This window comes from Haemorhous mexicanus, chromosome 2, assembly GCF_027477595.1.
Source record: "Haemorhous mexicanus isolate bHaeMex1 chromosome 2, bHaeMex1.pri, whole genome shotgun sequence".
Taxonomy (NCBI): Eukaryota; Metazoa; Chordata; class Aves; order Passeriformes; family Fringillidae; genus Haemorhous; species Haemorhous mexicanus.
In genome coordinates this window covers 11,832,718-11,856,986 of record NC_082342.1, presented here as the reverse complement: position 1 = coordinate 11,856,986, position 24,269 = coordinate 11,832,718, and the positions used below count along the sequence as shown (strand labels likewise).

The following is a 24,269-nucleotide window of genomic DNA, read 5'->3' as shown; positions in this document are numbered from 1 at the left end:
CTCCGGGTGAGTCACGCCGATCAGCCCCAGTCGCGACAGAAGCCCCGCCCGCCGCCCGCGCGGCGCAGACCAACTGCTGCGGGGGGAGCGCGGCCGCTCTGCGCCGCCCTGCCCGCCCGGAGGCCCGGCGAGAACCGGAGTTCCTGGCTGCTCGCGCTTCGCTGCCCAGCTCCGAGGCGACTCCAACCGCTCGGGTGCGGCGGGGCGCGGTCTGAGTCCCCCGGTGCCCCCCGTGCCGCCGGGCCGTGGTGGCGGCCCGAAGCGGCGGGCGGTGCCCGGCGCCGAGAGCTCCGGCGGCGGCGGCGGCGGCGCGGGAGGGCGGACAAAGCGGAGCTCAGCCGGGGCGGGCGGCGGTGAGAGGGGACGGGGCTGGCAGTCGGGATCGGGGCTGGTATTCCGGATCGGAGTAGGATTAGCGGTAGGGGTTAGGGCAGAGCCGGGGATATCGCGGTACGGGCGGTGGAGGGGAGTCCGCGCCGCTGGTGCGCGAGGGAGGAAGGGAGGGAGGGGGCAGCGATGATGGAGCTGGTGATGGAGTTGCTGGGGAACAGGACGGGACGGGACGGGGCAGCCTTCGGGCGAGGGAAGGGGGAAATCTCGGTCTGTGCGGCCTGGCCTCAGTTTCTCAGAGGGGAAAACTTTGCCGGGACTCTCCCGCCCCCGTTGCGGGCCCTCCCCCTCGGCGGCGCGGCCCGGCGCCCGGGTGGCTCCCGCAGTAACCCTGCTGTCCCTTGTCGCCGCCGTCCCCCTCCCCAGGGCACTATGAACGAGGAGCAGTTCGTGAGCATCGACTTGGATGATGACAACATCTGTAGCGTCTGCAAGCTGGGCACCGAGAAGGAAACGCTCTCCTTCTGCCACGTCTGTTTCGAGCTGAACATCGAAGGTGAGATTGGGAGCAGGAGCCTTCCTGGGCCAGCCCGGCCGGGGATGAGAGCACAGACGGCTCCTCGAAAGCTCCATCGGGTTCGGGTTGGGAAACGTCTGTCTGTAGATAAAGTTTTAAATCAGTTTGTTTTCTAGCTCGTTTCTGGTAAAGGTGGGTGCTGCTCCTCCAGAGGGTGAGCCCCCTCTTTCCAGAGCCTCTGAAATACCCTGGTGTTTATTCCATCTCCTGGCATTAGACCTCTGATGTTGGACTTGGGGTCTGAATCACGTTCTGCCTTTATTCAGTGGGTTTGCTCAATAATTAAAGGGGTCTATGTATAATGCAAGCTTAAATTGCAAGTTTTATAGCATAATATTCAGGGGTTTTGGAAGCAGGTCACTTTGCTTTCACTAGATTGGCTCAGGGGAACAGAATTTTTGTTTTCGTATTTTCTTTTTGAAATTATGAAATAAATTTCAGAATTTCTTTTTGCTTTCATAAAATGTTGCTATGTGTAATGTGATAAAACAGGGTTCATTATCAAAGCTTCCTAAAGTCAGCAGATTGTAAAGTAGGAATTTTTGCCATCTTTTAAAAGACTAATCTTGTAGAACCATTTTGGCCTCCAGAATAGTATTTTTAAAATTTTAAACCTGTTTTGGTAAAGAATTTGCCCATCTTGTTGCTTTTTTTCATGCATGAATGAGCAGTAGATTATCTTAGTCCCTTTTTAAGTCAAATTGCTTTTCTTTGGAGCAGCAAAGTAACTTCTCCCCCTTACATAGAGTGGTCTTTGCCAATTATATGTGGATATGACCACCCAGAGTAATTTATGTTGCTGTGAGGCAATTGAATATGAGGCTCTCAACAGTGTTATGTGACTAATCCCATAATTTCTGTTATAATTTCTTGATAACAGATAGTAGACTTTTGTTGCTAGTAGAGGCAGTGTATTTCAATCTGACCACTACTTTGATACTTCAGAACTAATTGCCATGTTTGTTGCTTTTGTTTAGAAGAGACATGCCTGTGTTCTTGCAGGTTTTGTTAAAACTCAGGGGCAGCTGTCTAACCTAAGACAACCTGTCAGTCTGCTTGAGTTTTCTTCATGCTTTAGAATGTTAGGTTTAGACTTCTCAATATGGAGAGAGGATGTTTCTCTCTCAGCTTTGAAAACATACCAGCACACTGAGAATTAAGTGCTTCCATTACACTACTAATCTAATTTTGTTTTGAAAGTGTTGAAAGTGATAGAACACATTAAAAAATTGCTGGATGGTTTCTGTGCTCTGTTGTTTGAGATAAGCTGTGGATTTGTCAGAGCTCCTTGTTATGGCTGTGACTTTCCAAAGTGATCATGTGTTTTAAGTGGAATAGGTTTGGGATTTTTTGCTCTAAATAGCCTTGGTGGTAGGAAAGACTTAATCTGTGCAAGCCTTTACATAATCTTCTAAATTTCCAGTTAATTTTAAAAGGAGGCTGCATGGAAGAGAATAGGGATAAAAGCTTCCCCGAAGTTACATAGGCCATTGCAATTCTTCTATTTTGCATAATAAAAGTGTACATATCTTTGATCATGTGAGCATCAAAATGCCTCAATTTCTGATAGTCTGTCTTTTGTGTGCCACTTTAAAAAGATGTACTGTTACTGCTCATAGGGAGAGGAGGATTAAAGGTGGCAGAGGCTGTGTCAGTGACTTTTTATATAGAGTCATTATAAGGCTTTTTAGCTGAACTACTGCATGAGTCAGCTCTTTACCATATCTGTGGTCACACTTTTCCTACTTTTGACATATCTCTACATTCCTGAATTTTTCTATGTGTCTCAAATAAGTCTTTTGGCAGCCCTGGGTACAGCATGAACTGGGTAATTCACTAAAGCACCATGTTATGCTGTGTGTTTTCATACTGACCTCCTGGTTATGTTTTAATGGAGTTCAGATGCATTAAAACTTGTTGAACAGAATCAGCTGCAAGTTGCATCAACTCCTGTAGATCCCACACTTACAAATGAGTGTCGATCTCGCTGATAGCTTGTCTTTTTATGTAGCATCATATTTAAAACTGTCAGCAATTAAAACCCATCCATATATTAAGTATTTCAGGAAGTGAAGTAGGCAATTCTAAAAAGATACTCATGCAACAGCTAAGACAGGCTTGCTCATTTTTGGTGTTGATGCGCATGTGGAACTGCTCCCTCAGAGAAGCAGGAAATAGCTGCTGTTGGAGAGCAGGCAGGCTATTAGTCACAGCTCAGCATCTTGCAGGATGCCTGAGTACTCCCACTGTTTGCAGCACCCTGTTAACTTCCATGTGTTAAGTGCTGTCTGACTTAATTGGAATGTGTGGCACCTCTTCCATCTTTCCTGACCGTGCAGTCTGCACCAGGAGCTGGGTCAGGTTAGAAAGGGGCATTACAGATGGATGTGCAAGGGCTAGCAGTGGGCTTGGCTGTCCTAGGTTTCAATGATCTTGAAGGTCTTCTTTGCCTGTGTCTCAATGGTGATGTTGATTGGCTTGGGTCAGTAAGAAGAGGAATTAGAAATGGGAGTCTTGGAGACCATCCCCATCTCCAATAATGACTCATGTCTGGATTAGTGTTGCTCAGCCCTTACCTTCCTGACATTGGAGTGTTTATTTGTAACCTTTATTATGTTTCGACAGTATATTGGTAATGTTACATAACTGGGGGAAAAATTGTGTTTCTTTTATAGTTCTTTATAGAGAATACTGCTATACAGAAAGCTTAATCTGTCTTGGTTAAATAGCTGATGAATTTCTGTATAAGGAAGTCAGTTACTGTGCCATAAAACTTTTGGTTTTTATCAGATATCAAGTCTCCATCGTGATTTTTCTAATAATAGATTTTTAATATTTTAGTGAAATAAACTGTGGTTATGCTTCTTACTAAGTTCTGTTAATTCACAAAAACTGCTGGTTTGACTGTATCTGGGAGATCAGCTGTGGTGTCTGTCCCAGAATTTATTCAGGACTGATATATATGGATTATAGGATCTATTTCTCTGAAGCTGACTGAAAGAGTGATAGCAAGGGGAGAAGAAAAGAGAACGTGGGTATTGAAATAACTAAAGCCAATATTCAGGTTTAAACTTAACCCTGTTAAATGTCATCTGTCTTTCTTGAACAAGGAAAGAGCAACATGCTCAGCAGAGTTTAGTAGGTCTGGTCTTCAGTCTAGAAGGGGTGAGAGCAGTGTTGTCTCTGCAAAGGGCAGTATTTTTTTCCTGTTGCACTGGCTCATCCAGCTCACTTAGTTTGAGGATTCACGCTCAGGAAAGCTGAGTGTACTAAGCTACAACTAAATACTTCTGTTGCCAAACTAGCTTTTGTGTCTGATGGTTCGTAGTCAGATGCTATAACACAACAGAATATTAATGTGCTTTTAAATGTGCAAAGTACTTACATGTCAAATACTAAACATTTTGAAAAATGAGGCTGATTGTGGACAGTGTTTTAAAGTTTTACATGGGCTTTAGAATATCCTGGTGGGCAGGATCTGCTGGACTTTAATGTTGGGCTTTGTTTGCCTTGTGCAGATGAAGCCGGCATCAGAGATGGTGCATTGTTTGCTTTTCTGAGTAGGTGTCACAGTAGTAATCAGTGGATTGAAACAGGAAATGTTTTAAATTCATCTGTGACTGGTTTGCATAAGCCAGGAAATCACGTGTTGTGCGCTAGTGGAAACAAAGTTCTTCTTTTTAATTTCATTAGAATATGAAAAAATGATGAAGTGAACTCTGCTAGCAGAGATACAGTACTAACAACAAATCTGCAGTGATACCTCAAGGGTGGGGAGAAATGCATGAAAACTGAAAAATACATGCTTGTGTATGTATAAAAACTGTCTGTAAATGTACACATCAACAAAACAAAATCCTCTGCCAGAATATGGTGTTTTGAAACTCCAGTAGTAGCATCTCCAAGTTGTGGATGCTCCATCCCTAGAAGTGTTTTAAGGACAGGTGGGATGGATCTCTGAGCACCCTGCTCTAGTGGAAGGTGTCCCTACCCATGGCAGGGAGCTGGAATGAGATGATCTTTAAGGTTCCTTCCAGCCCAAGCCAGTCTGTGGCTCTGTGTGACCATGTATCTTGTGTCTCACCCATCACACAGCAGAAGCCAGAGGGTCCTGCCTGTGGTGCTGCTTAGAGGTGTTCAGGTTTCTTCCCATGGGAAGGCATTGCTTTGTCCTGGGATCCTCTGGACACCTGTGGAAATCCCAGCTTCAGGATATTAATACTTGAATGTTTTTGTTTGAACATCAAACTTAGAAGTCTATAATAATTATGACTTACTTTTGCATTACTTTACCTAGTGTATCTGTCTTTAACTGGGTTTATGCTGGTATTTCTTAATGCAGAATTATTTAAAAACCTGCATTTCTTCACATTCAAGTGTTGTAATGGAGACAAATGGTAATAAAAGTGGAAAACATGATTGTTTGAGGTGATTTTTTACTCTTTTGCTTGTCCAGTGCTGCTAACTACAATAACATCTTGGATAATGCTGGCTGACAAGCAAACTGGCTCACTTCCATTTCTGTTTAGAGCTGAACAGCTGAATAGCAAATGACAGTTCCCATCCCTGGTCCTGTAATATAAGGGACAGTATAAGTGCTGGGCATCCATTCCCCTGATTTATGTTGAAGTAGTTAGGTTTCCATGGTCCTCTAAAGTGCTGATAGACTCAGTTTTTGAGGCAATTTCAGCATCAGGTTAGTGCATCTGAGTCTCCAGGCTGAGACAAGGATATTATAAATAAATCTGTCTTACCACATAGCTTTTTTCCTGTTAAGGTTTATAAAATCCTGTATAATATTCTCATTCTGTGTTCATTTAAAAAAAAAAAAACAAGGAGGGGTGGGTTTAGTTGTTGCAAACATGTAAGCATTCAAATTTCAGTTTTTTTTCCTTTTTACACCCTACAGAAGAATATCTCACTGAAATAAAATGTGTTGTAAGGTATAGTTGAAACAAGTGGAAATCATTGTTTGATTTTATTCTGTTCCAGAATATTACACAACCTTATTTTTTCATTGTTAATGAAATGGTAAACAGTAAAATAGATTATTCTGGCAACAAAAGCTAAAAATTTCCATCATTGCCCTTTAGACTAGCCAGATGAGAACTTGTTTCAAGGTAGCATTTGCAGGCCAGGGGTATGACTCATTTCTGCAAAGTTGAATGGACATGTGAAATTAGCTGCAGTTTCCACTAAAACTCTAAACTACAAATTCAAGTCTGAACATGATTGGAGATGCTATTCTTACTCTGAATGCTGTACAGGTACCACTGAGTAATGCCAAGATGTGGAGCTGGTTCAGTAAAAACTTTTTTACATTCTTAATGTGCAAATTTGGGAGGTTTGTCCATGCAAACAAGATAATTGAGTATTTTTGTTACCTGGCATCATCCAGACTGCAGAAATACCAGCTTCTGACTTCCACTCACTTCTAGGTCTATTTAACTGATTTTTCTTACAAAGTATGTGGCATAATATTTTCTGTAGTGGAGTTTCATCAGAGTGCATTGCTTTGTTTAATACAGTAGCAAATTCTTTTTAGTAAAGTAGTTTATAAGGAACATGATTTTTGAAAATATATTTAAGGGGCCAGCTGGATTTCTGTTCTGTCTGATATTTTTGCTCTGTGCTAAAATACAAACGAGCTGATAGGAATGAAGTGGGAGGTGATTTGTGTGCACACTTGATGTATGGAAAGTACTGGCATTATCATATGAAAGTGAGGAGAGAACTTTAATTTATGAACAAGATAATATCTAGTATTTGCAAAGTGTCTGTTTTAGAAGTTAATGAATGGCACTGACATCTTCCTTCTAGCCAGTCTAATAAATCATAAGATTTAACTCTCAAATGAGATTGCATGTAAACCCTTAAAAATAGCAGTTGGCTTTACATCTTGTCAAGCAGATGTACTGGAGATACACATCTCTAATGATCCTGCTTTTCAATGTTGGCAGAACTGTACAGCTGAAGAGTAGCAGGCTTTTGTCATTTAGACATGTGGATAACTTGTTGTCTTAGGTTATCATGGGCTGCTTTTGTCTCATGCATTTTGAACAGGTCTTGGGATCTAGTTTTCTGGGAACCCCCCTCTTTCAGCACTCTTGGTGAGCAGCCTGTGCAGCAGTGGCTTAAAATAGATAGACATGAACATTGAATGTCTTGTGAAGCTTTTCTGTCTGCTGCAGGTCTTGGCCCTGCACACAAAGTTAACCACACTGGAGCTCATCTGACCTTTGTGTTCCTCGTGGACACTCACAGATGTCCGGGAGCTGTTCCATGAGCTGGCTGAACATCCCTGTTTACAGAGTGCTCCTGAGGTGGACAGCTGAGGGGAGCAGCAGCTGGAACATCCTGGAGCACACAGTGAAGACCAGGGCTCTGAAAGTGGGCAGCCACAGGCAAGGGTTCTTCCTTACCCTAGGATTAAAGGAGAAGAGCAGAGGTGTCTGTCACAAATCTCTCTGGAGTTCACTGTTTCAGGTGGGGTGAATTGTGCCAGAGAAGCATTTCTTCACTGGCTGTGAAGACAGTTCTCCACAGCTAACTCAGACTGGAGGCAGAAGAGATGGTCAGGTATAAATCTTACCCATAAGTATTTGTAAATTCTGGAAAGAGGCTTTAAGTAACTAATGGCATAGTACAAACTTATCATTGACTATTCATGTGTCTACAAGTATTCCTGTTAATTTTAGTCCATCTTAGATTCGGGGGGGATTTTCTACTTCAGCTGCTATTTACCATTGCAAAAAACAATTAGTTTACAGCAGTACATTAGAAAATGCTAAGAAGAGAATGTAGGCTTTCTTTAACATTATTTCCAGCTGATGGATTTAAAAGACCAAATAAGAAGTTTGGTTGTTGTTTTGTTTTAAGAGAATAGCAAACAAATGAAAAAAGACTGCGCTGTTGAAGATAAGCAGGCTAATGACCACTGATTTATTTTTTTCTATGGAAACATTTGTGAAGGGATGTGGAATAATCTTGATATTCAAGAACATTCCTTTTGAATTGGTTGATTTGTTGATTACTATTATAATCTCCAAATAGGACAACTCTTCTAGCCAGCTTGAGCAAACATTTCACTTTTAGTTCTGTATCTTTATAATGAAGAAGAGTTATACATAGTTCTCAGTGAATCAGTTGCAAAGGCAGAAATAGTCTTTGTAGGTTTCTTACTCTAAAAAGAGCCAGAAAGCAAAAATTTTAATATGATGGAAACTCATTTACTTTCAAGTACAAATGCCTTAAAATGGAGTAGAATTTGTTGAGATGTGATTGCTCACCTGGTTATCTTGTAAATATTCTCCCTGCTCACAGCTACTTTACAGTTATGAATAAATAGAAGTTACAAAAATATGTATTAAACTGCCTGATTGCTAGTCATGCATTAACAAAATTACTTTGTAGGAGTGAATTAGGAGTCATGTTGACTGGCTGCCTTGCATAGCTTATAAGTTGAAAGTCAGGGTTTGGGTTGAGTTTTTTTTTGTTTTTTTTTTGCCTAAGCATTAGGCACTTATGTAGGAGGTCCTGTTCTTCAAGTCAATATACAAATATTTTGTTGAGTGAAGTGATATGTTCATATTTCATCTAGGACACATGAGTTACTAGAATCAGAAACAAATAATGGATTGCAAGCACTTATGTTTTTTTATGATTTGTCTGGAGGTTTGGCATCAGCCTGTGACTCATGTGCACTTGAGGAATGATCTCTGGCATGAACTTGTTTCCTAATAGCATCTGTGCTGTCTTAAGTTTGTTAGATATGGTCTTCTAGATATTAGTGAATTTTATGGGATTTTTTTTTCCCCTGCAGATTAAATTTCTCTGGGTGGTTGTTGGATGGGTTTTTTGTTGCTTTTCAAATGTTTTTTTTCCTTCTCTGAAAAAGTAAACGTGAAACTTAGGGTGTACTTGGACATAGTGTGCAATCCTGTTCTTGGAAAGTAAGACAAAGAACAAATGTACATACCTGCAAATGGGGGAGCAGAGCGGGGAAGTTGATGGGTTTATGATGGCAGACTTGAAGAACCAGACAAAAAGTAAGAAAGGTTGAGGTTGATGTTAGCAAACAGGAATATGGAGACAGAACTGAAACCCTGTGAAAGGCCCCGAAACTCACAATAGCTGTTTATCAAAATTACAGTATTGCTTCTTGTTTTGTACAGAAATCTTGCCATGCTTTATTCATCTGTTGGTGTATAGTGTTGAATAAAGCAATAACACTGAATCATTTTTATATGTCACTTGGTCCATGCCAGCTCACCAGATTGTAGCTTTTTCTGCAGTTGTGATGAAGGGAAAAATATGAAGTAGTCTGAGCGGAGTATGAAGTCTTCCCAAAAAGAAATGGACATCTTTTCTGCCTCATAAGGCTGATGGTATTGCCCACAACAGAAGGATTTGTTCCAAAGGACCATACTCTAACTTGCTGTCATTCTGGTGTGTGGTTGTTAGTTTGTGCTGGCACAGCAGCTGCTGTCCCTGCTCAGCTCTTCCAGAAGGTTATGGCTGATGTTCTCTGCATAGGAAAGGACTAATTGTCACCTTAGGACAAAAGAGAGATGGATGGTTGTTTTACTTTTGTGTGTGATTGTTACAGTAAAAATCCAAACCAGTTATGTGAAAGCTGAAGCAGGTCTGCTAGCTGTTCTCTGCAAAACTGTTTTGGATTTGCACATTTTCAGTTCCTTACTTTATTCAAGATTCCTTAGATAGAACCCCTTTGGGGGTTTTGCAGTGAAATAGGAGAAGGGGTAGGATGTAAATTCTGATCTTGTATACTGGAAGTGTTTTGCAGTAACCTACCCTGTGCTTAGAAAGAGGGACATTGTGGCTAATGTGTGGCATATAAATAGCAAAGCTTAAACTCTTGAAGTAGCATGGGGTTTTTTTTCTTCTGTAATAATTGCTCATTTCAGGCACTCTATTACCGAGTTCAGATAAAAAAGATCTCTTTGAGCAGCATGCCTTTAGAATGGGGAAGTTAGCAATGTTCAGAACACTTAAAAGATAAATTCATCAGAAAGAAACACTTGAATAACCTTGAGCTTAAGACTTGGACATAATTCAGTTGGGGATTCATGAGGTCATGCTGCACTTGTTCTTTCTTCGTGTAACAATTTGTGTGCTGGCTATTTTGTGTGGTCTTATGCTTCTCTCCTACTGGACGAGTAGCTCCTCTCCTACTGGACAAATTATGCTCCTCTCCTACTGCACAAATTAATTCTCATTGAAATTATGAAGCAGCCTCAAAGGAATTTCTTTTTTTAAGTGATACCATCAGTATTCTGTCATTTATTGTACGGGTGTGTTTGTTAGGTGGGTTCCTGGGCATTGTTGTATGGAAAATTGTGCAAAGCATGTTTTTCAGCCCATTGATTATTTTCTGTAAGTAAAAGAAAGCACTATGAGCAGCAGCAAAGTAGAATGTTGAAGAATCACTTGGGTAAAAGAGGTAACATTTAACAAATCACTCTAGTTTTCTAGGGTTTTTAGTGTTGTGAATATATTTGCCTTATAATTTCACTTGACAGCATTTGCTTTCCCTTGATGGCTTAAAGACTTAAGGTTTCCATCATGCTACTTGAGTTAAGCAGGCTTGTTCTATTTAAATGGTGCTAATAAGTCATGAAAACAAATGACTTGTCTTTCTTGTTTTCAGTAAAAATGTTTGTTGGGGTTTTTTAAGTCTCTGTAAAGATAGAGAGACTTTACAGAGTCTTAAAAAAGACTCTGTAAAGCATTGCAAGTAGGCAGCAGATTATGCAGAGTTTAAGAAAAGTTGGTATTTGTTTGCTGAAAGAGGTTGAAAAGTGTTTTGAGGTGTGGAGTGAGAATCTTGGCTGCCCACTGAAAGGGGCACATAGTGCCCTCTTACTCTTACTTCTGGAGTAAAGAGTGTACTTTACTCCAGAACTTCCTTCTTAAAAGTTACCTCTGGTTAGTATGTGAGTTTTGTTTCTTCTAATAGTTACCTCATGAACAGAAGGAACATCTGTTTTCATGACTTTACCTTTTCCCCCTGATGCTAAGAACAAAATTAATTCCACTGCTGTTTTCTATTTTCCAGTTTTCTAGATATTTTTGCCCTGTAAATTGTGTGCACTCTTGGGAACTCAGCCATAAAGTAATGTACTTAAATTTCAGTACTGCCCAAAGAGTGGAAAATCAACAATTTGTAATGGCTACTCTAGATATTTGAACTCCCCAGCTTCAAACTGCAGATACCAGCAAGTGAGACAATCAAAATGAAGTGCTTAGATTTGTTTTCAATTTCATGTTAAAAATTTTACCATTTCAGGTTAGTTTTGAGAGTAGCGTGGGATTTTGTGGGATTCAGTAACTTAACAAAAACATTATATCATTTGTTAATTGTATGGGGTGGGGTGATTACACTTTACCAGAAGAATTTAAGAGAGTAAATCAACTAGAACTGAGACTTGTTGTAACATGTAGCTTTGTTCCAACTGTCTGTAAATGTCTCTGTTACCAGATTTTGTTACCTGTTGCATTTCATGGGTTTTCTTTTATTTTAGTCACCTTTAATGGCTCAAAGATAGGATTGCTGCAGGTTGGTTCATGTTGCCTAGATTCAGAGATCCAGTTACATCGTTTGTTGTGTTAAATACTTCAGGATTTAATTTCATACACTTTCAACCTCTGGTTCACAGGTATGTTGTTGTTATTTGCAGTGACAAACTTGTTAGACAGAATTGGTTTTAATGCATTGAAACCCTCCCAAGTAATATATGGGGCGCTGAGATAAATGGCAAACTGTTTATTGTTCTGGACTTGGATTCTGAATCTACTGTGTGCGTGAAGAAAAATAAATATCCACTGAAGTTGCAGAAAGTAATTTTGTAGTGGGGCACTATTAACTTTCTGGAATAGTCATTTCTCATACCATCTGTGTTCACTCACCAACTGCAAATCTTCACAGATTGTGTTCCTTTTTAACCTGTCAATCACTAGCTGTTACTTAGAGGTTTAAGTTACCTGCTGTAGCTATTTGAACAGTCTTTGAGGGAGGATGAGCAAAGAGGAGAATAAACATCCATCTTGTGTGATGTCATGGTTTAACCCCCGTGGGATGGGGAGAGAATTTCAGCTTGTGGGTTGAGACTAAGACACTTTCAAAGGGAGAGCAAAAGCTGCCTATACAAGCAAAGCAAAATAAGGAATTCATTCACTGCTTCCCATGGTTGTGCAGGTGTTCAGCCATCCCCAGGAGAGCAGGGCTCTGTCATGCATATCGATGACTTGGGATGACAAATGCCATCACTTCAAGCATTCCTCCCTTCCACCTTCTTCCCCCAGCTTTATACACTGAGCATGATGCCATCTGGTGTGGAATATCCCTTGAATCAGTTGGGATCAGCTGTTCCACCTGTGTCCTTTCCCAGCTCCTTGCATGCCCCCAGCCCGCTCACTGTCGGGGTGGTGAGAGAGGCAGAAAGGGCCTTGACTGTGTGTAAGCCCTGCTCAGTGATAATGAAAACAGTGCAGCACAAATCCAAAACACAGCCCCGTATTGCACTGCGATAAAAATTAACTCCATCCCAGCCAAAACCAGCACACCTCAAATGAATTTTGGGACAGTTTAATGTTGGCAGGCATTGATACTATTAGAGCTTGCTTCCCTAGCTAGGCTGCAGGCTTGTACCAGTGCAAAATAATAAACTATGACTGACATCTGAGTTACGTTTGACCACTTGAATGAGACAAGCCTGCTCCCTGCAGTATTTGAGCAGATGGCTCATAACATTATGCATAGAAGATGGGAGCTTGTTTGAGTGCTGTCAGACTGCTCTTCAGGTTTGTTCTATAGAACTTGCTGGTACACAGTTGGGTTTATTTTACTTCTGCAGCTTATACACTTGTGTGTAGGGGGGATACAGCATGTGTGGAGTTGTCAGTTTGCTTCATCCCTGTCACCGTGCAAGAGGCACACGCTGAAGTCCTGCTCCAGAGATTATGGTGTGCAAAACACTTTGCGTGACAAGGACTCAAGCCTGAGGGAAACTTTACAAATTTTGGACTGTGAGTTACCCTTGTTTGCTTCAGTGATAAGACTGTTAGTAGGAAAGCATCACTAAAGTTTTTGTTTTCTTGGTTGCTTGTGAGTAAAGATATTAAACAATTAGCAGTAAGTGAACTTCTTTCTGTTGTGTCTTTACAGGAGTACCAAAGTCAGATCTTCTACATACAAGATCTTTAAGGGGGCACAGAGACTGCTTTGAAAAATTCCACTTAATAGCAAATCAGGACTGTCCACGATCCAAGCTCTCTAAAAGTCCTTATGCAGAAGTAAAAAATATCTTGAGCAAAAAAATTAACTGGATCATACAATATGCACAAAACAAAGATTTAGACTCTGATTCTGAAAGCTCAAAACCATCCCAACACCAGCTTTTTAGCTTCAGACATCAGACTGATAGAAAATTACTCCCACAGTTTGACTCCCCAGTACCTAGATACTCTGCAAAATGGATAGATGGGAAATCTGGAAGCATCTCAAGCTGCTCACAAACTCTGCTGGAACCAAGAGAATCCACTGATTTCAGACTCGGTGCTACCTTCTGCTGCAGCAGCGTTTTGTGGTCCAACCGCAGCCAGGTCCAGAAAGCTGAAAAAGCTGAAGGTGATCCACTTGCCAGTGTTCATAGGAGACATCCTCAACACAGCAGGGAGGAACGTGAGTATACATCCCTTTTCACACAGCCTAGCAAGCAAGGGCATTCTTTCAAATACCTATTGACCACTTCATGTCTCCACAGGGCATTAGTTCTCATCCTGAAGTCCAGCATGTAAAATCTTTGGGGAAAAAAAAAGCTGCCTGGCTGAGCAAATAGGGTGGTTTGGCTGGTGTTTTTTGTTTTGGTTTGGTTTTTTTTTCTTATTTTATTTTAATCTTAACTGTAGCCCAGTGTGATACAGGACATGTCTAATTTATGCAAAAAATTTAATTTCCATATGTCATTCCTGGGAGTTGCACAGCCCTGCCTGTGGAGGTGGAGGTTACTCAGCCCCTGCACATCTCTCTCTTATTGAACTTGCACAGTGCCCTGAATTCCATTTCACAGAGATCTGCCCTAAACAGCAGGGGAAATTAGAGATCAAGTAGCAGAACAAACTTGTGAAATAATAGTAGCAGACTTTCCAGTGCATTTTACTGGATTTGTTTTTTCCTTGTGTTTGTTGAACTTAAGAAACTGGGAAGGTTCTTCTGCCACCATATCCTCTTAAAGGCTGTAGCAGAAGACCTGAACTGTCTTTTGACGACTGTGGTGATGGTGAAAATAACAGAAAATTAGTTTCCCTGTTAAGGAGATCACTAGAAGAAATCTTTAGAAAAAGCTAGGATGCTTTATTGTCTCTGGAATCAGGCTGCATAAAATGTGTTAGGAATAGATTCCTAGAGGTATGTGCTGTTACCATCCTGCTTTTTAGGCAGTACTTGGTCCCGAACTGGTGTATGTCCACTCCTGCATTTGTAGATGAGGAAAGTAATTGGAGAGGGTTTCTGAATTTCAAAAGCCCTGAGAAAGAAACCAAAAGCACTGATAAAATATTCCAGGGAAAAACAGGTGATGAAAAACAAGGGAATAATGGAATCAGAATGTCAGAAGAGTCAGAGAAAGAGGTACTGTAAAAAGTTGGAATTGGCTTCTTTAGCCTCCCTTTTTTTTTTTTTTTAACAAACTGACAACTCCATCCTTGAAAAGCTGAGTCATTTCTCATTCTTTATGAAAGGATTTGACTTAACTGCTGCATGATATGTCATGTTGCATTTGTAGTGAATTAGTAACCATAAAGCCATAAATCAAAACAGATACACTGGGCTGTTTGACCACCTGTCCACTGGAGTCATAAACCGGGATTACATCAATCAGGACAGCATATAACAGAGGAATTATGGAAGCTTGACCTGGTTTATGGGGTTGTCTAACTGAAGTTAGTGACTTGGAATTTATCTCCAGTCTTTGATTTCAGGATGGGAACCTAAATCTGCATTGAGCACAATAACAGGTTTTTTCTTCTGACTACATAATGCAGCTTTGAGGCATTTTTGCTTGTATTTTGCAGTATTTACTTTTAAAAGGCATTCATTTGGAGACTCTATGATTAAGTTTGTATGTTAGATGTAAATTTAGACTGCCAGAATTAGGTACCTTCTTACTGCAATTCTTTCAGTCTTAACATAGCTGTCTACTGAAAAACAGTATTAATGAAAATGTAAATAGCTTGGCCAGTATTTTTTCAGAGTTTGCCTCAGCTGTGGATAGAATAAAATTTTACATTTTAAATTCAGTGCTCTGTTCCTTCTCCCTTTCCCTTCTGTATCAGAATAATGTGCCATGAAACAGTCCTGTCCCAAAACACTCACATGAAACATGTGAACCAGTCTGTCTGCCAGATGACAAAATGTTAATGAAAATACTGAAGGATGGGGAATTAACATCCTACCACTGGGTATAAAAGGGGGAGGAAATCTTGGCATTTTTAGGTGTTAATTACTATATTAAATTTGGTCAGGGTTTTTATGGTGCTTAAAGTGTGAGAAGGGACTTTTCAGGTTTATTGATAGCTGAAGGTAGGCAGGAGCACCATTTTACCTGACTGATGGAGGAGAAAGGTGAATCCTCTTTATTCTTAGCTGGGATTATGTCTCAAGTACCAAGTCTTAGCTATTGCCAGCTTCTTTGCTTTGGCAGTACTGTCAGCAATTTAACATCCCACAACTGCCAGCTGTGAGAAAGTTGGAAAGGGAAGGCTTAGGATAATCAAATAATCCAGTGGGTAGCTAAACCCCATCTTTTCAGAATTTAGGACTTTAAATTTGCCATGTAGAAACCTTTTGCACAGAGAAATCTCTGGAAAAAAGCTGCACCATCGTTTTTTCTCTCAAGTATGCGATGAGAGCTTTGCTAAGCTGCAGCAGAAACAGCTTTGCTGAAGTTTAAAAACATATTTTAGAATTGCAAGGTCTTAAAGCTTGTGCCAGTGCCCAGTACTACCCCCTGTGGTGTTCAGATTGTCACTTTTCACCGTGGTGACAAGGGCATCTCAGCAGCAGCCATGGCACCATGTGTGTCCACTGCAGGGTTGAAGGAACCCTAGGAAGCAGGCCAGTGCTTCCCTGCTGTTGATCAAGGGCAGTGAAGAACACTTTCACAATTCCCTCCTCTGAGGCTTAATGTGTATCTTCTGTGAGGGTGATCAATGCACACAACCTGAGATACAGAAGGGCTTTTGAATGATGCAGAGGATCTTACAGTTCTCACCAGGAGCACAGAAGGAAACCTATTTTTATATGCTGGTCTTCATATCAAGCCAGGATCATCATTTGTCACTGAGATACTCAGTGGAAACTGTGCAAGTTATTCCTGTATGCATAAAGCACAAACCTTGATAACCAAAACAGGGAGCCACATGCTGAAAATTCTGTCAGGAAGTTGCTTCTTTCAGGCTGGGAAACATAGTAAGACTTAGCTCAGAATTGTCCCCTTTTAATTGTCCACAATTGAACAGATGTGCTTTCATGGGTTACACTGGGGAAATCATGTTTTGCAGTCAGAGGAGGGTATAGTACTTAAACGTGCCAAGCAGTTCTGACTCTGGATGCTGCTGTTTTCAGGGCTTGATTTTCCACCTTTTTGGAGTCTGCTTGTTTGACTTTGGTAGTAGTAATAACAGATTTTATTGTTGCAGTGACTACAATGACTCTAGGAGAGTTAAAGCAACTTAATGAAAAACTGCTCAAGCAAATCCAGGGTGAGAACTTTTCAATACTCTTTGTTTTGGGTTTGTGGTGCTTTGTCATAAAAAAGGTCTGGTTTTAAAAAAGAAATTTTGATTGCCTTTCTGTCAGTTAAGTTTTTAACTGACATCTCTTGTTTTGCATGGAAATGTGTGATATAGAGAGATTTCATTATGTAATCTGCTTTGGTGCTGCAAATTGGCACAGTATTCTCTTTAAGAATTTGACTAGAACCATAGAATTGTTAAGGTTGAAAATGACCCTTACAATCAAGTGCAACCACTAGTCCAGCACTACTAAGTCCCCCACAAAACCAGGTGGTTCCTAAATGCCACACTCCATGTCAGTTAAATCCCTCCAGGGATGGTGACTCCACCACTTCCTGGGCAGCCTGTTCCAGTGCATGACAGCCCTTTCCATGAAGAAAGGTTTCCTAATATCCAATCTAACTTTGCCTGGTGCAAACTAAGGCCATTTCCTCTCATCCTGTCACTTGTTACTTGGGAGAAGAGCCTGATCCCGCTTGGCTTCGCCCTCCTGTCAGGCAGTTGGAGAGAATGATAATGTCCCCCCTGAACCTCCTTTTCCCCAGGCTGAGCCCCCTCTGCTGTTCCTCATCACACTTGTGCTCCAGAGCCTTCCTCAGCTCTGTTGGACACACTCCAGCACCTCCATGTCCGTGCTGTGAGGGGCCCAAAACTGAACACAGGACTGAGGTGTGGCCTCATACTGATGAGCAGCAGTATGATGATCATACTGCCCTGGTCCTGCTGCCACACTGCTGCTGATACAGGCCAGAGTCAGCTTTGTTTTCAATTCTATACTGATCCACCTTGGCTCAGGTTGTCTATAGCTAAAAAAGAAGTGATGCTGTTCAGTTTGCAATGCATACAAAGCTGTGCTGGAACCAGGAAAAGCAGAGCTCCTGTGCATGATCCCATTTAAATGTCTGTGCCTCTACCCCAGTGTTGTTTGTCACTGCTTCCTGAGGCTGTGTCAGTCCAGGGACCGAGTGCATTGACCCAGTGCTGTTGTTGCAGATGTGTTTGAGGAGCTGGCACAGCAGGTCCAGGAGAAGGACTCCCTGGCCTCGGAGCTCAATGTGCGCCACATCGCCATCGAGCAGCTGCTGAAGAACTGCTCCAAACTGCCCTGTCTGCAGATGGGAAGAGCAGGGACCAAATCCAACATCCCCATATAAAGGGAAGCAACCTCCATCCCCCTAGAGCAAACTGTCCCTAACAGCATTGATAACCTTTAAGTACAGCTGCACCCATATTTAGAAGCTTTTGAGAAAACTTGGGCAGCTCTCTCTTTGTATTCATAATCTGTGGGAAGTCTTATTCCACTTTGGGTTTAACAAAAAGGGCAAATATTTTGGGTATTAAAATCTACTGTAATAAGGTTTATTCACATCTGGGGATTATTTTTTTTCCCATAACTACGCATGAGCCTTGAAATGAATTCTGTGTTTTGTTTATAATAAAATTGTTTCTAGCAAAGAATGACCTGAAGCCTGTAAACCTGCCTCCTTCATACAGAGGACAAAATAAAAATTTGACTTTTGATCAGGTCTGATCCTGTTACATCCAAGAGAGCTTTAAGGGGAGAACAGTATTAATGAAACTCATGTTTTCTTATTTATTATGAGCAATATTTTATTATTGAAATTTTATACTAAATAAATATCACTATTTTAGGTACTTTTCCAGATCTCTTTATAAAATGTCTGAGTTACTCTGTGTAACGTTTATGCCTTGTGTATGATTGTTTATCCTTTTTCAGGTCTGTATCTTTCATGATACAATTTTAAAAAGTATTGTTTCCCAAAGAGATGAATTTCACATGTTGAAGAAAAAACTCTAGTGGTGTATCAATTATTTTTATCAGCTTTATAACTGAAGAATTTGGTTCATGAGATGTTTAAAAAAGCACAGCACTTGCTTTAAATTAAAAAAAGAATCCATACTTTGGTTTTAATGCATAGAAGTTGTTTTATATGTGTGAAATTTTCAATGCTGAAAAATTACTTTGACAAAACTCAATAAATTTGTAATACTACACAGCCTTGTTATGATTTCTTTATTAAGTTGTATCAGACTGATAAAGTGTTTTAATTCTGAAATGCAAGTAGTAATGATGCATAATGAATCAGAACAGCCTTTGTATTTTTTAAACTTATGTCAGTCTGCCATGACAAGAAATCTTAGTCTATGCCAAAAATACTGCAGGGATGCATTTGAGTAGCTGAAAGTTGATGAGTTGCACTGAAAAAATGTGGGGGAGGATGGGATGAGTGGAAGATACAGACACACACAAAAAAAAGTTAAAAGTCTATGTGCTTTTAGCTCTTGAAGTGAAAAGGGAGTAACTTCTGTATCTGAGCTGAAGGCATGCTTAGTGTGAAGAAAGGTTTAGGTTTGATTTTAAACTCAAGCTGAGAAATAAGCCAAAGTTCAGAGTAGGTTTATTGATTGGCCTATGTGTAGTGATAACTGTGTGTCAGAACAGGTTAGTTTTATTTGTGTTTTTATTGTTTTCTTCCATATCCTCCAGCTGTTCCAAAGCCCCTCTACAAATGCATGATAGGGACTTGAGCTTGTCTCAGTATTTCGTGGTTCAGGCGGGGAAAAAATCAGTAGCATCCTTGCTTGTGGGCCTGTGAGTAAGTGGGCAGCAGAAAATCCCTGATTCTCGTTGTCAGCAGATGGATTAATTCCATGTGCAAGTCTGTTGGTAAACCTTGTTGATTCAGTACCAAGGTGAGGGTCAGGTGAGAGAAGCATCTCTGAGAAGAACCTGAGCTGCCTGGTGTAGAACATATTATCCCTGAGCCAGCAGCATTCTTGTGGCCAAGGAGGCCAATGGGGATCCTGGGATGCATTAGGAAGAGCATTGCCAGGTCAGGGAGCAATCCTGCCCCTCTGCTCAGCCCTGGTGAGGTACCTCTGGAGTGGTGTGTACAGTCCTGGGCTCCTCAGTCCAAAAGAGACAGGGAGCTCCTGGAGCAGCTCCAGTGGAGGTTACAGAGGTGATGAAGGGATGGAGCATCTCTCTTATGAGGAAAGGCTGAGGGATCTGGGGCCATCCTAAACCTCCCTGGCACAACCTGAGGCCAGAGTTTGGGTAAGAAAGTGAGTACAAGGGGATGTGGAGAGGGTGGCAGGAGGGGCAGCAGCACTGTATCCCCTTCTGAGGAGGCTTTTCCCCAAATGCACAGGGTCAGTGTGGGGAGAGGGCTGTGTCCAGCCTGGCTGGAAGGGCTTTGGGATGCTCATAGGCCCCTCTGCTCCCCTGCCTGACGCTGGAGAGCTAGTGGCCACTGGTGTGTGTCCAGCGTGCAGGGCCACAGCAGCTCTTGGCACTGCTTTGCTGTGGGGTGTGCACAATGGGGCTGCAGCAGGGCCCTGGGCAAGTGCCCAGGTCCTCTGTGAGCCCAGGGCTTGGTACAGGGGCTCTCAGGACATCTGCCAAGCACTTTTGTCCTCCCAGTGGTTCCTTTTTTCTCCAGGTGGCTGCATGCCAAGCTCCCCAGAGCCCAGACCAGCCCCCGGCTTCCTGCAGCCTCTGCCTGCCTCCCTCTGCCCCAGGCCAGCTGTGGGCAAACAGTCCCCGGCATTTCCTTCCTGGCAAACAGCCAGCCCAGCCTGGCACACTTGTGGCCAGCTGGCAGCATTCATTGGGCCAGTCTGACCTGGAGATGTTTGTTTTGGGGTGCTGGCGGGTGATGGACTTTGTCTGCATGGTCAGAGGATGCTCTGAGATGGGGAGGGAACTCCAGTGGGAACCCCTGTCTCGTGTCTCTGCAGCAACATCATCGACGTGTCGGCAGCAGATTCCCAGGGCATGGAGCAGCATGAGTACATGGACAGAGCCAGGCAGTACAGGTGGGAGCTGCACTTCTCCCCTGGGGTGCCTGCAGCCCTTCACAGCTGTGTGTGTCCCTGGGCAGGTCCCAGGGGTTTTGGCCTGGGGGAGTGAACTCGGCATGTAGAAGGGCTGCCTCATCTCAGAGAGCAGGGTGCAGCCTGCTCAGGGAAGGCTGATGGCAGTGCAGGCAGCAGAGCCCAGGACAAAGGGCTCCTGTGTTCACCCAGTCCTTGGGACAGATGGTGGGGGGCTGGATGTGACTGCTTCTGCTTGGAAGGTGCCTGTGTGGGAGAGCTGGAAGCTCCCTCATCCTCCTGCTGCAGGGAGTGAAGAGGGCTGGATGCTGGGAGTGCAGCACCACTGCTCTCCCTTTCTCTCCCTCGGGGGGTGCTGGGTGCCTGGGGGTGCAGCACCCATCTTCTGGATGTCCCCATGTATTGTAAATCAACAGCAACTCTGACTAAGGGGCGAGAGAATGATGCATCTGACTCCATCATCCAAAGGCTAATGACTTTATTATACTATACAATGTACATTGTATCTAAACTGAATCTGCCAGGCACTCACTCTTGCTCATAACTGCACAGAACCGCACTCATCTCTGATTCTTTCGTGACTGTCCCATGACAGTCCCACACACACACTTCTTGGCCCTGATAGGCCAAGGGAAAAAAACATCCTCACTTTGGGAAAACAATCTCCATGTTGCATTCTACTTTAGCACAACACAGGCACAGCAAGCGAGATAAGAATTGTGTTTTCCTTCTTCTCTGCTTGTCTCACAGTTTCTCTCTGTTCAGAGGGCATGTGAATACCACACCCATGTCTTGGCACGGCACTGATGTTCGCTGCTCTCCCCTCTCAGCACACGCCTGGCCATGCTCAGCAACAACCTGAAGCACTGGAAGAAGCTCCCACTGCTGCCATCTCTGACTAACCAACCGCACCAAGTGCTCCTCAGCGACCCTGTCCCCTTTGCAGACCTGCAGCAGGTGAGCAGGGCTGGGCTGAGCCCTGAGCCCTTGCGATGCTCCCCAGAGACACATCCTCGTCCTGGAGGAGCAGTAAAGCCCAGAGCCCTGACACAACTTGTTAGAGCTGAGGGCAAAGCCTAGGTCAGGTTTAAGGCCTTGTTAGAGGTGGGGGCAAAGCCCAGGACAGGCTTAGGGATGCCTTAGGGCTGGAGGCTAATCTCCTGCAGCAGTTTCTTTGGGATTAACCAGGAGTTTCAGTAGCCACCAGTGACACATGTCTTCGTGCCTGCAGGTGTCCTGGATAGCTGCCTATGCCTTCAGTGCACTCTCACAGATCCGTGTAGATGCCAAAGAAGAACTGGTTGTACAGTTTGGCATCCCCTGAACCTGCCCCCACCACTGCTGCTTCACCACTTTTAGTTGTTTTTAGTTTTTGCCCCTTTTTTTTTCTCTTTATATCCCTTCCCTCCCCATGCTGCTGCCACAGAACTTGGACAGATACCCTGTTTCCTACTAAATGCCAAGGCGCCCGTCATTGGCACTTTGAGCCCACCTGCATTGCTTGATGCTTTCTTCTCCTCATGGGTGGGTGGGTGGGTGTGTGTGGGGAGCAGGCTGTGTCAGCTGGATGCTGCCTTGCACAGGGACAAGCACAAAGGGAATAGCCAGGCAAGGAGGCCCTGGTGTGGTTCAGCGCCATGTGCCAGGTAACTGGGCAGGGTGGGCTGGAGCCAGGCAGATGTGATGCTCCGTGTGGGACCTGGTGGCTCCAACACCATCCCTTCTCCTTTTTTCATGTTTAGACCTTATTTTGGTTGTTTGGTTTTGGTTGGTTTTTTTAAAAATAATTACTAAAATAATTACTATTATTTTTTGCCACAGTAGATAAAGCCATGTTCATGAAGTGTCTGTCTCCACTGTTCTCTGTTGGACACAGCATGGACGTGATGGGAGAGCCATGCCCTGGTGGGGGAGTACACACATCTGTCTGATCCCTGTCACCTCTTCAGTCATGTCCCACAGGGCCAAGAGGACAAGGGGACAGAAAAGGTATGATGACCTAGCTAAGGGGAAGGAAGCAGCTAAGATTCATAAATGCTCATGGTCAAAAGGAATGTCAAAAGTCAGAGGCTTTGCAAATAATCAGAAAGTTTTCTTAGTAAATTACACACTTGGTTTTAATCTCATTCTACGCTCACATCCTACAGTGCAGGAACTACAACAAGGATGTTTTCCCAGCGCCGCCCTACAGTTGTTTATTGCCAGCAGTCCTGGCTAGACTCAACAGCCATCCAGTTATCTGTGTTTGAGACATACACGTTAGCTCTCGTGCCCTGAGAATGGGATGCTCACAGTGTCCCGGCGGCGGGCAGAGCGTGCCCCCTGCAGCCCGCCGTGGGTGCCGGGCCCCGCCCCGGCCGGGCCGTGCCCAACGGGCCGCCGGGGGGGCGGGCCGGCGCGGCCCTTCGAATATGAGCGGCCGTGGGCCGGGACCGGACCCCGGCTAGAACTGGACCCTCGGCAACGGTGCCGGAGATGAAGACGGACAGGATTCCCCGGCCATGGTACGGGTAAAGCTGACACGAGGCGGGCTCCGGTGGTTCCCTCGGCGGGTCCCCTTCCCTAAGGACGGGAGTGTGGTTCTTCTTTTCTCGGGGCTTGGCTTCGTTTCTCTGGGCTTCGCCAGCGGCATTCGACGGCCGCGTTCCTCGCGGGTTCCTTTGCTATCCCCAGCGCAGGTTTGAAAGAACCTTCTCCTTGTGCCCTTCCTGTTGCCGTGCTCGGGGCAGCCCCATCCTGCGGCCCCGAGCCTCCTCAGGCAGCCCGGGTGTTGCGGAGATGCCTTCCGAGGGTCTCCGGAACACCAGCGAGGTGTGAGCATCCCTTCCTCGTCCGAGTCCTCCCTGGTCTAGCTGGGGACCAGTAGGGTCCCGTTCCCGTCGAATCTGTGGCCGCGGGATGTGTGCGTATCGGGGTAGTTTTTCAGGGGTCAGCTGGGATGTGACTCCAGTCAGATTAGAGGGAGACGTAGCATCGGGGGCCATTCTCTGCCGAGCCCCGGCTTCCCCGAGCTGCTCTGGGGCCGGGAGCGGCTCTGTGCCGGCCCCACCGGCACAGCTCTCCGTCACTCGGCTGGGGCAGGGTGACGGCAGCGAGCGCGTCCAGGCTCGGACGATTCCCCTCCCCACGGAGGTTTCTGTGCGGTGCGCCTTTAACGAGCGCGGCCCCGGCGCGGTGACGTGGGGTGGCGCAGGGCCAGGAAGGGGAGCCGCTACCTGCCAGCCCCGCTGCAGAAAAGCTCAACTTTTCTTCGGTGCGTGGCCGCTGGCTCCCCGGCCCTTCCCGGCTTGCCGCTCTCGTGGCAGATTAACCCCATCTCCGCCGCCTCGCCGCAGCGTACGGCTCCCGGCCCGGCCCCTCGCCAACCCCCGAGGTGCGGGTCCCCGGGGCCGCGGCTGGCCGCGCCGGGCTCGCCAACACCCGGGCGCTCGGGTCGGCGGCTGCTCTCCCCCTCTGCCCCTTCCAGCTGCGGACCCGTCCGTGTCGGGGGCTGCCGTGGGTCGCTCACCCCGCATGGGTGCTTCCCGCAGCCGGACCCCTGGCCCGGGACAGCCCCCGGCGCGCTGGCACGTCGGGAGTTCCGTAGCGCGGGCTTTGGCCTTGTTGTGACCGGAGCGGCGCAGGGGAAGGAGGGGAAGGACAATGCCGCCGCGGCCGCCGCCACCTCCGGAGCTCGTTCCCCGGTGCC

General features: G+C 44.5%; 2 protein-coding genes across 4 annotated transcripts; both read left to right on the top strand.

The window, feature by feature from the left end:
- The first annotated feature begins 253 nt into the window (after positions 1-253).
- C2H21orf91 (chromosome 2 C21orf91 homolog) lies at positions 254-18,737 on the top strand. 3 transcript variants are annotated; one of them, XM_059872984.1, is made up of 5 exons: positions 254-353; positions 757-886; positions 13,095-13,610; positions 16,628-16,690; positions 17,717-18,737. In XM_059872984.1, exons 2-5 carry the CDS (start codon positions 763-765, stop codon positions 17,875-17,877), a joined length of 864 nt encoding a protein of 287 aa, XP_059728967.1. In that variant the 5' UTR covers positions 254-353; positions 757-762; the 3' UTR covers positions 17,878-18,737. The 3 variants fall into 3 exon arrangements, with proteins under 3 accessions (XP_059728967.1, XP_059728974.1, XP_059728957.1); XM_059872991.1 differs by lacking the exon at positions 254-353 and adding an exon at positions 397-418; XM_059872974.1 differs by lacking the exons at positions 254-353; positions 16,628-16,690.
- A 1,327-nt stretch (positions 18,738-20,064) lies between these two features.
- LOC132339743 (ragulator complex protein LAMTOR1-like) lies at positions 20,065-22,534 on the top strand. Its single transcript, XM_059870221.1, has 4 exons — positions 20,065-20,122; positions 20,440-20,563; positions 21,412-21,538; positions 21,813-22,534. Exons 1-4 carry the CDS (start codon positions 20,065-20,067, stop codon positions 21,903-21,905), a joined length of 402 nt encoding a protein of 133 aa, XP_059726204.1. The 3' UTR covers positions 21,906-22,534.
- Positions 22,535-24,269: the final 1,735 nt, after the last annotated feature.